At 36.9% G+C, this 12,289-nt stretch overlaps 1 protein-coding gene and 1 pseudogene across 1 annotated transcript; both read right to left on the bottom strand.

Annotated features, from left to right (window-relative positions):
• Window positions 1-2,817: 2,817 nt before the first annotated feature.
• LOC149009875 (putative leucine-rich repeat receptor-like protein kinase IMK3 pseudogene) lies at window positions 2,818-4,989 on the bottom strand (annotated as a pseudogene).
• Window positions 4,990-7,121: 2,132 nt separating this feature from the next.
• Window positions 7,122-9,060, bottom strand: LOC149009874 (uncharacterized). The gene is made up of 2 exons (XM_089162301.1): window positions 8,358-9,060; window positions 7,122-8,266 (listed from the first exon to the last, which is right to left on the bottom strand). The coding sequence occupies exons 1-2, from the start codon at window positions 8,824-8,826 to the stop codon at window positions 8,064-8,066; spliced, it is 672 nt and encodes a 223-aa protein (XP_089018427.1). The 5' UTR covers window positions 8,827-9,060; the 3' UTR covers window positions 7,122-8,063.
• Window positions 9,061-12,289: the final 3,229 nt, after the last annotated feature.

Here is a 12,289-nt window from a genome sequence, read left to right as displayed (position 1 = left end):
ACCATCCACTAATTGGTCGACTTGAATGACCCAAGGAAAATCTCATTCAATCTACTCTATGGTATTTGTCGTGAAGATGAAACACTGGTTCAGAGACTGACCTCTTGAACTGGAATCATCTTGTCAATGAAACCAATGGTAAGAGACAGAGATACAAAGTAAGAGACTCTATCTTGGTGGTGCCAATTGAAAGATGAGATCTGTACCCAAGTAGTTACAAATCTGCAAGTATTAAATGCAAAGGCTTTAAGTATATATATATATATATATTTTATGATAGAAATAGAGTGACGAAACATCAGTTCTTACAATTACAAAGATCCTGTTGGGTCAGAGTGACCCAGTCGGATGGTCGTTTTTTTTTTTTTTTGGTAAGTAATCGGATGGTCGTTGAGAAGAGATGTTTTGAGCCAGGTTGAGGAGCCATGATTGAGTGTGGAGGCTCTTAAACCTTGTTATTTGGATATTGTCAATTTGCATGGCAAGATTGAGTAATTTGTTAGCAGCTGAGACTGGCCAAGCTTTCCTAGTAATTGGGATCCAATCTTCGAGTAGAGAGTAGTTACTCCTGATGGTTGTAATCTTCGTGCCTTTATTTTGGGCCGATCTTAGTCCCTGGATTAGTCCTACAAGGATTCCTCTAGTTACAGCCTCTTCATCTTAGAAAATTCCTACTGCACCCACCCATTGTGTGTTTTTGCCTATTAAGCCCCAGCAGCATCTCATTTATCGATGTTCGAAATTAAATGATCCTGCACATATTAACAGAGTGTCAGTATTAAGTGGCAATTCACTGGAGATTCTGCAAATACATGGATAGTTAGAGCATGGGCGAGCCTTAGAGGTTGGGTTTCCTCTACATTGTGGGGGGTTATAAGTTCAAATCTTTAATCCAGTTATTAAGGTAATTCATGGCAGCAAGAAGATTAGGTTGTGTGTTTTGAAATACTACCGCATTTCTGACCTTTCAAATATTGTAGCAAGTGATTATGAAAATAGACATAAGCCAGCCTAAGAGAGGTTTATCCAACTGTGATTGAAAATAAAGACAAAGATTTATAAACTCCATTTGGGGTATCTTTTTCATTCGTAGCTCTAACGGTCCTGTAGCCCAAGCTCTCCGAGACCAAGGGCAATCAGCAAAAAGATGCCAAGTTGATTCGTTGCTACTGCTACACAGTACACATATAGGATTAGCCTGGATCCACTTAGCCAAATGCTCCTTAACTACTCTTTAAATTAATCAATTTATATAGGAATGCTATTAGTAGAGGAATTAAAGAAAAAGCATCACATTGGGAATTGGCCATTGAAATTGCTGAGATTCCCTTAGGAAGCTCTAATCGACTGAGCAGTAAAAAAAATGATCTATAACCAAAGTGAACCAAATGTTAGCCTTGAGCAATTGAATATTCCAGGGGGAAAAACAAGCAATGAAAACAAAAGCAATGGAGTGATTCAAATATTGGCCATGCATTCTGATCACAAGATTAAAAAGCAGGGGTATCTCATGCATAATCATCCATCTCTAAACTGTAAACAATGACTAACTGAAGAACCTAATAATCTCCCTGACAAAAATCTCTAGGAAGTACTATAGGACTTCTAATAGAGGAAATTAATGATCACAAAGGCTTCACATGTGTGGGCTTGTCCACTCTTCTCACATCTCCGTTTTGATTTTCTTCTCCGTCTAAGATTTCATACTGTCATGATCAGAGAACCTATTTTGATGACTCCATGAACCACAGTTGAAAGTACAAAAAATTACAGGGGGAGCATTTCAAAATTTCCGAACCTTCAACTCATTATAAGACAGAGAATAGACTACAACTCTTTCAATTTCAAGAATTTATGAAGGAATCTCATAGGATACTTTTGTCAAGCAACATGACCTACATGGTATTATAAACAAGCTAAAAAATACATCTGGAATTTCATCCTCCTCCTCTCCTCATCATCATGCACTTCAGATCCTGACCTCTCAGGCTCCTCATCACCATCAAACAGACATAAGTGAGCAAGGTCCAGGAATCTAACACACACACTGGGCAACCGCAAAGCTTTTTAACCTGTTTCTTGTCGTACACTAACATACTCTTTTCATACTCTTACCTTTTTGCAGATTTGGCTTCATAAGTAGCTTTCTCTTGCCAAAGAAAAGCATTCATCCACCAGAGTATTTGAGTTAAACCACAAGAAAGAAAGAGATTGAGTTCATGCTTGTTAAGTCTTAATGTAAGAAAAAAATAAAATGGTTAAAGAAAAAAAAATCTCACCAATATGCTGTCATTCCATCCTAGCTTGAAATAGCAAAAACAATACCTTGGTTTTTCCGATCTCAAGATTAAATTTCATTTGAACCAAAATGATTAGTATTGAAATAATAAGGACAAAAAATAACAGTAATAGTAATCCTTTAGATCAAAAGATTTGTTCAACATAGACACAAAAAAAAGAAAGAAAAAAAAAAAACTCTAGGAACATGAACAGTACATTTATACAGATCTGCATTAGCAACTTGATGAGAAAGGGGTAAAATACCAAATAAGTTGCAGATCTCGATTTTGGGCACACTCCATGAACTGCATAAGATGAAGTAGAGTATCCAAACTTCCACTGGGCATAAGTTCTTAAACAAGAAGATTAAACTGGATTCTCCTCATTCATGTGAATTGTTATCATCATAAGAGGAAGTAGGTAAGGTTACCTTCTAATATTGAATTCGTCTGAATAATCTTTCAAACCTACTACATCTAAACCCATTAATTACACAATTACAGAATAATAAAACTAATTTCTAATGGACTGTTTATCTTATAGCCAACATAATTCTAGTTTTATTCCTTCCAATTGGTCGAGTACGTATTGAACGTCATCCGGCCTTTTAGCTGGTTTACTTTTAACACAATGCAAAGCCAATTTTAAGGGGCTGACCAACCCATTAGTATTTATTGATGGGTCCCCCATGAGCTCTTTATCAAAGACATCATCAGTCCAATCCTTCTTAACTTTCGATTTCACCCACTGAAGTAAGTCTACACCATTCATTGTGTCCTCTGGTCGACTCCCGGTAAGAAGCTCAATCATGATAACCCCAAGGCTGTAGATGTCTGTCTTTGCATTGGCCATGTTGAGTTCTGTATTGGCCATGTTGAGTTTTGAGAGCTCAGGTGCATGATAACATTGCACATCAGCAGCATCCATCGCATTTGAATTGCCATCAGTAGTGATAAGCTGAGAGAGGCCATAGTCTGCAATCTTGGAATTGTAGTTATCATCCACCAGTATGGTGCTTGATGTCAGGTTCCCATGCACCATATTCTTCTCTATGTGGAGGTACTTTAAGCCTCTTGCTATACCTATCATTATGTTCATCCTTGTTTGAAAATCAACTGTGTTCGGTCTTCGAGCTGCTCATATATTTTAAAAAATGATCAGATAGGGGATTATATAATAACTGTCAACAAGTAGGAAAAAAATATCACTAGTAAAAGGGAGCATACCATGGAAGAATGCTTTAAGACTCCCTTTAGGCATGAAATCAAACACAAGAAGTTTCTTTCCTCTGGATCCCAAATAATAAGCCCTCAGAGCCAAAAGATTCGGATGTCGAATCTTTCCCAGTGCAGTCATTTCCATTTCAAATTCTCTTTTATTCTCTACAATCTTTTCCAAGCTAATTATTGTAACTTCACTCCCATCCTCCAATGTCACCTTATATGTAGTCCCATAGGTACATTGCTTTATCCCATCAGTTTTTGCACATAAATCATTAGCTGTGAACATCAATTGTCCATCAAAGTGAACTAATTCCCCTCCAATTGTGACAGCCGTTTTAGCCGTTTTAGCCTTTTTCCTGACCATATATAACAGGAACAAAACTACCAAAACTACCAAAACTACCAAAACTGCCGTAACGATGGCCAATATTATGAGTGATATACCTTTAATACCTACTTTGGGTTTGGGGTTTCTCATAATAACCTGTGACGGAGGTGGAGCAAGTAGAGCTGGTGGAGCAAAAGGACAAGGGGTTGAAACGTTATAACCACAAAGCTGAAGATTCCCAATGAAAGAGGTTGAATTGAACTTCTTAGACAAGAGAAAGGGAACGGGACCAGAAAGTTCATTGTACGACACATTGAAAGAAATTAGGCTAGTCAGATTAGTAAGAGAAACTGGAATGCCTCCTGTGAGTCTATTTTGTGATAAATCTAGTATTTTGAGTTCTGAAAGACTTCCAATTTCAATGGGTATGATTCCATCTATCTGATTATGATTAAGAAAAATGTTTTTTAACTTAATCAAGTTGATCAAAGACACAGGTATTGAATTGGAGAAGGAATTATGGTCAAGAATTAACTTCTGAAGATTACAAGATTTATCCCAATTATCAGGAATAGAACCGGAAAGGTTGTTATATTGGAGAGCCAGTAAAGTCAGAGAAGAGGAATTAGCAATAGCAAGAGGTAGGGAACCAGTAAGCAAATTATTGCTAATATCAAGAATCTTAAGAAAATGACAAGTACCAAGTGATGAAGGTATTGAACCTGATAGTTTGTTGTTGAAGAGAAACACATTTCTAAGATTATCAAGCAATCCGAGGGAAGAAGGAATTTCTCCACCAATGCTGTTATCATGGAGGCTTAAAATTTTGAGTGCACTGAATTGACCGATTTTCTCAGAGATTCTTCCACCCAATCCTTTCCCTGGGAGCTGGATTGATATAACCTGTCCTCTGAAGCACTTGATTCCAATCCAGCCTCCTGAACAAGTTCCATTGCTGTCGTTCCAACTCTGCAAAATCCCACTAGGATCAATAAGTTCTTGTTTGAAGGCTATAAGTGCTTGATATTCAGATTGAATGATCTGAAACCCATCAAACCCTTCACATGAGAAGGATTGGAAGACGAACAATAGAACAATCAATGACAGGCATGATAGACTCTTCTTATTCTTCCCAAAAATTCCACGATCAACAGCCATTACTTGGTTACTTTGGGAAGCACAATCTGATTTTGAAGAGGAACAGAGTAAAATCCAACAAGAATAGATGTAGAAAATTATAGAAGAGGAGAAGAGTTTAAGAGAGAATAAATAACTAGTGAGATATAAATTGAATTTTGAATTCTAGAGAAAGTGGACGTTGAGTACCTAAGAGCCGTTATTTATTTAGCCGTGGCAGAAATTCTAAAACCCGGCGAAATATCTAAAATTGTTTCATATATCTTCTTAACTGAAAAAGCAATTAAGCAAATGAAATACCCTATAGTGGAGCCCACAGGTAAAAATAATAAAATAAAAAAAAAAAAAAAAAAGACTTTGAAGAGGTTTTTTTTTACCGGAACTGCAAAACAGAATGTGAATAGCCTTTGTGATTAGCAACTCGGTCTAATCAAAAGAAAACCAAGATGAGCATGCATGGGCCCATGAAGAGGATCAAATCTTCTTCTCTGAATTGCAATGATCCTTCATGGTTTTCATCATCTGGATAGTAAGAGAAGACCAAATTTTTCTAAGTTCCAACATGGGTTCTGTCCAAAGACTTTCCTTAATTGGACTGCTGCATAGGTATGTGTTTATTAAGACACTCCTCATTTCCAAGTGTTAATGACTACAATAGTCATTCTATCCTGATTGGTCTGACCAGCGGTTTCAATATAGTTAACTACTTGTCAACTACCTAGAAGGATAAGTCAGGTAAAGAACTCTGCTTAGAGTTACTTTCCTAATACAACTCTTCTTAGAGTTATATTCGGAGTCTAACTTTGATATCTAAAGCTATATAAGCACCTCAGGCAGGCTTCATGTAGTAAGTATTCATATTCTGTGTGATCAATAACTTGAATTTTCTATTGAGTAGTTGAGTACATATCTCATTGTTACTGACTTGAGCACGTGTTTTGCAGGTACTTTGCAAGGAAGGGACGAGTAGGATTTCGTATCAACACCAAGTTTGATTGTAAATGACGAGCAGGATTTCGTATCAACACCAAGTTTGATTGTAAATGACAAGGACTTTTTGTTTTCCCAAGCTTATCAATGAGACATTGATGGCAATATGATATGTTCATTGTACAAATTAAAGACCTCCACTATAAATTGGAAAAAACAATTTGCATTGGCTTCTTTACTTGAAACTCCTGATTCATGAATTCCAGTCCATGGAGGCAGTCTCTGGGATCCCCTGCACACTTATAGGAAGGTAGCTCTAGTATTCAATAGTCAGTATCCACTAATAATCACTAGAAAAAAAAACGCATTGTGAGAAAAAGCATTGCATATTATCTAGTCATCTACAATGTTACTGCATCACATTTTGGATATCATGGTTAGGAATTGCAAATACAAGCAACCCTTGCAAGAAGATAATGTTGGGTAGCTACCCTAGTTCTTTTTTCTCTAGCTTTTATTGCACATTACACCACTATCTCTGGTCTCAGTTTTGTTCCAAGATTTCCCTCTTTAGTATGCGATTTTTCCCTTAGTACCTACTTATTGTTGCCAATTAAGAGATTTCCTTCCCTTTTAATTGATAACAACATAGCATTTATGGTGAGCACATAAGAGATCCAAGTCAGCTACATTGTGCTTTTCCCTTAGTACCTACTTATTGCCACTGCAATCAACCCTTGTTCACCCTACAATATTGAAACCTACTTGCAGGTCTTAACTCGCTCTGGCCTTTGAAGTCTAAACCATTGCCAGGATTTTTGAGCTAGATCTTCCTAGTTGCAAGTCTTAACTCACCAGGCTCAGTTGAGCAGGATCTTCCTAGTTGCAGTTGTGGATTTTTGAGCTAGATCTTCCTAGTTGCAAGTCTTAACTCACAAGGCTCAGTTGAGCAGGATCTTCCTAGTTGCGGTTGTGGATTTTTGAGCTAGATCTTCCTAGTTGTGGTTGTGGTGAACTAAATGGCTAAACCTCTCTCTGTAGCCTCTCTCAGGTTATCCACAAAACCCTCTTAAAGGTACAAATGTCACATTTTTCCTCATTAGCTCATCGGGTGTTTGAATTCTGATTTTGATTTATGCAACTAAGAATTTTCATCTCGTCGATGCTCTTCTTATCTCCTGTTTTTGATGCTCTTCTGCAAGCTTGGTGGTGATTATGGAACTTGGGGCATGTATCAGCAAACTACCCCTTAAACTTTTGTAGTGCATTTGATTTATTTATGTTTCATGTGCTTGTTTTAATAATTATATTTGATGATCCCCTTTTTGGTGACATTTTGTAGACAGATACAAACCTTATTTAGAAACAGTAATCCTCATTATTTTTTTTTTTTGGAAACCCAATAATCCTTATTTAAAATGCGAATTAATTAGACATATGTACCTTGTCAGTACATATGCTCTGAAGGGTATCCATTCACTGGAAGAAGGAAAAGTGTAATGCTTGAGGTGATTATATTCTTTGTCAACTTCCTCTGCTGTTCTCTGTTTTCAAATGGACTCATGTGTCTGTGAGTAATTCAAAGATTCCTGATAATGCTACTTTGCAGACAGAGATAAGGCTTTGAAGAAATATAACTCATGCTGTAGATGGTACTCAAAGGTTCTCTGATCGAGGAGCTCAAAATTTTGCTTGGAAAGAAGACAAGACTAAAGTGGGAGAACAAGGCTTATAACTGGGAGAATAAGCACTTTATGTTTGTCCATCATTCTTTTTCCTATGCATTTACAACTACAGAAACTCTGAAACAAACTCTGAAACCCTGAAAAAGTCCTCTCTGGCAGCTGATTTCTGATCTCAAAGCTACTTGTTTTGCATATCTAAGTAGTTGAATCTACGTGATTGTTGACCAGTCTTTCTCATTCTTTTTCCAAATTGAGGGAGTCAGAAATCAGATTTTCTAGTTAAAATCAATGGAGGAGAAGGTGTTTGTCTTTGACATACATGTATGTTTTTCTTCTTTTTTGCTTGATCAAATTCTCCACAGATGCTCATTATTATATCCAGACACTAGAAACCAAATTATATGTAGATTACAAGCTCTAATTATATTCAATCTAGTTTACATGTTCAAGCTTCGAATGGGAGACCCTTAGTTGCATGGGTCACCCCTTTTTCTTATTCTTGGTGCTGCTCATAATTCGCAGGCTCTGCCTCAGTATGTCGATCTCCCTTTCCTTATTCACTGCTTCCTTCTCCATGGTAGCTACTCTAGCTTTAAATTCTTGGATTGTTTCTTCCTTGCTTTTCAGTTCCCTCTTCAGCACTTCCATGGTGTCATCTTCTTCACCCAAGTACAGTCCATCTCCTGTACAATTTAATTGTCCAAACACCATTAACTTCCAATTCTAAGCTGAACAAATCAAATAAAAACCCAGAAATTGAAAGAGAGGTATAACCTTGATGAGCTCTGTGAATGAGAGTGTCAAGTTCAGTTTTGATAGAAAGGTAGAGTCTTTTCCATCTCTCCACAGCTTCATCACGACAGGCTTGTTCTTCCCTGAAGTGCTCAACCAAGTTACTTTCCTGCAGCATTAGTTGCCATTGACAGCACCCTTTCTCAATATTATTAATCCCTGCAAACTTCTCCATCATCCCTTGTGCAAAAATCTCCTCATCTTTTGCTACCAATTCCTTTCTTAACTTCCTCACCTCATCTCTCAACTTCTTCCTCTCACGCTTCCACTGTGCTTCCCTCCTTTCAAAGATTCTCACCTGTTGCCTATGGGTTTGACATTCCATCTCTCTCAAACGCTTTATCTCATGAAAATCATCTTGCAAGAGCTTTATCTTGTCCCTTAAGCGCATGTACTCGATCTCCTCACATGTGCAGCTGCTGCCCTTCTTCTTGCTTACAATGGTACCCATATCAACAATTCGACCTTTTTTCCTCTGCTTATTTTGTTGAGTGAAGTCAAATAAAAGAAGATAAATGGTTGATGCTAGTCATTCATTTTTCTGAACTAGATGACAGGAGGGTGAGGACCATAAATTCTGCATTGGAGGAAGAAGACGACTGAGTTTTCTAATTCCATATCAGAACGCTTCTATGCAAAATATTAAATGGAAGTGAGAACTACTCAACTGTTGAGCCTGTGACGAACCAATATATAAACAGGGCCAGCTAAAGTTAAACAGTAGATCATAGTAGACAGTACCATGAGTATGTATTTATGGTTTAATGTCTCACCATGATATGATTTGGAATGACTCACTCTCACGTGGAATCACAGATGCCGTACGATGGAATAAACAGAGTGGGTTCCACACCAATGATCCAGAGGAAAGTTGCTAGTAAATGGTAGATTTGTAGTATTTCTGGTGATGTCTGAAAGCTGAGTTGAAAATGGGGCCAGGTAGCTAGGCTACCTCTTTTGGCTCACCCATAGAAGTAGAATTCTTTGAATTTGGTTATTGGGTTTTTCATGGTGGCTCATCCACCAATGAATCTTTGGAAAATGAAGTTACCAGTTCTGCTCTCACAAGAAATGGGCCATGGAGCTAATTCTAAGGACAGTGATTTTCATTCTGAGAAGAAAATCACTGAAATGTTTGGTAAAGAACTACAACCAAACAAAGAAGCCTATTTACCTTGAATTCAGAGGATAGAGAAAGTGGGGTTGCATTGGATTCTTGAAGGGAAAAGGACATGGTGATGGAGTAACTATTTTTGGAATCAAACACTGAAAAAGAGGAAAGGAGAGCACTGTATTGAATGTGTATGTGTGGGTGCACTTTGTAGGACCCTCTATCTTTGGAAGAAAATGGCCTAATAAAGAGCAGTTCCCTACTGTGTTTATGTCTTCTGTCTCCTTCTCTCAGAATCAACACTAATGAGATTTGAGAGCAGACGTTGGTGATAATTCAGTCATATTTTTCAGGGCCGCCCCCTAGGTTTCTCTTAAAATTAATGCCACCCCTTGAGGGTTTCAATTTATCAATTTCACCCTCTATTACTAACACTGTTTGTTATTTAATTTAAGAAATTTCAATATTATCTCCACATTCTAACTGTATTAGTAATGGGGGTTTGATAAGCCCCCAGCTTCACTATCTTCCGCTTCTTTCCCATGGCAATCTCTGCAGATTTCTCAGCCAAGAATCCGAGAATACATCGATTGAGAGACATGAGATGATGGGCTTCTGAATTATTTTCTTTCACTCAGCATTTATTTTACTCAGACATTAACAAACAGTTTGGCTTGGGCCCATAAATAACTGTCGCTTAGGATTTCTAAGTGCACTCTTATAACATAAGAGAATATCTATAATAGTCTTTTTAAGAAAAATATTGTTGTAAAGGATAAGTCTCTGAATTCAAATTTAAATTCAAATCCACCTTAACTAGCTCTATCATCGATCTCGATTGATCTTATCTCCAACCGATCAAAATTAAAGGATAAGTCTCTAAATTCAAATCCACCGTAAGTAACTCTATCCTCTATTGATCTTATCTCCAATCGATCAAGAACTCAAGGTAAGTCCTCAATTGATCTTATCTGAATTCCCTTCCTCGATTGATCGAATCTGCAACGATCAAGATTAATCGATAGTCCGATTCAGATTTAGATTCAAATCCACCGTTCTTTTGATCGGTTGGAGATAAGATAAATCGATGATAGAGCTAGTTACGGTGGATTTGAATTTGAATTCGAATTCAGAGACTTATCATTTACAATTGTAAAAAAGTAAGTTAGGGATTTGAATTTGAATTCAGAGACTTATCCTTTACAATTGTGAAGAGGTAAGCAAAGGTAAAATTCGTGTCTTTTTCTTTCGTATTTTTTGTTTGATTGCGTATAATTGATCACTCTAATCCTAAAAGAGAGTAGCTCAACTATTGTAAAACCCCTCTCTTTTTTATCATCTATCGTGATTTTGGTGTGGATAAAATTTCAAATTTAACAGGGAAAAGGCTTTCATTTTTGTGCACGATTGTGTGGTGGGTGACAATTAATTCAAAACTTCCAAAATTTCTGGAACAAGAATGCGATGAAATGAAGAAAAAAAAGTATAAGGATTGAGAAGAGATAATTAACACATGGATGTTGACTTGATGCAATATTTCTTAATAAATATTTCCATTTAAATCCGTGCCATTTAAGGGACCTCTGTTTGGTTACATGAAAGATTACGGATTTCGAGTTTCAAATATCTAGAAATTTCAAATCTATAGAATCATAATTTATAAAATTAAATGTTTGGTTGTGGAATGAAATATGTGGATTCATTCTAAAAAATTATTTGATAAACATGATTTTTGTGAATGTGCAAATGTATAGCTTTTTTTAAATCTCTGGATTTCACCCCTTACCCATAAATCTACATATTCACGTTTTTAATGTAAAAAGGTGAACCTCTATATTTCATAAATATCTTTTTTATCATCAATCGTGATTTTGGGTGGATAAAATTTCAAATTTACGGAGGCTTTCATTTGTCGATTGGGGGGGTGACAATTAATTCAAAACTCCAAAGATTGCGTGAAATCATCTTGGAGGTTTACAGAGTATCACATACTGAAACTGCTTCAAGGATAAGGAATCCTTTCTGCAACTAAATCCCATCTAACAACAGATTCAACTTGACTCAACTAATCAAGAGCCAACCCAAACCAACTCCATTCTCCTGTTCAAAAAGAAATTCCTCAGCTGCCATAGTCCTCTTGAAAACCTCCCAAAATCCTATTCTCCTTTGGCAGTTGAAGCAGTTTTTTTTTACTTCAATCCCCTTGTTTGTGGGGATTCATATCTGCTAAGTTAGTATTCAAGGAATTTCAGGAGGGTTGGGGATTTAAAATCAAACAACAAGGGTTTGATGTTTAAGGACCAATTAAAATTCTTCATCCCTTGTTATAGATCTATTAGTTCCACATCATTGCACTAGATTTCTTGTGGTGTCATTTGCCATTGCCCAATGACCCTGATGCCTTCTCGAATCTCATAAATTATCGTTTGTGCCCTTGTCCCCTTGTTAATGATACCTTTATTTAGGTATTGTATTCTCCTCCCGTTCCATATGATTCCAAACACTCCAAGCTGCTCCGTCTAACCCTGGCTTATGAACCCTTGCACATATCAATATAGGTAAGATATGTTTTCACATATACAAATGTTGAAGTTTTCACAGTAGAAATTCGAAATCACTTCACTATTATCAGGCTGAATAGTCCAAAACGATATCAATTGTAGCTCCCCCACCCATCTAGTTATGGCATTGAGTATCCTTTTCTAAGTTTGGCAACTTTCCCAAGAAGACAGCATCATTTCTTTCATTCCAGACAAAATAGCAAGTAAAGTAATACTGAATATTGACATTGTCTATTTTTTTG

Source organism: Hakea prostrata, chromosome 7 (genome assembly GCF_041222555.1).
Source record: "Hakea prostrata isolate BN-2017 chromosome 7, UWA_Hpros_2, whole genome shotgun sequence".
NCBI classification, from domain to species: Eukaryota; Viridiplantae; Streptophyta; class Magnoliopsida; order Proteales; family Proteaceae; genus Hakea; species Hakea prostrata.
This window is presented reverse-complemented; position numbering and strand designations above follow the sequence as displayed.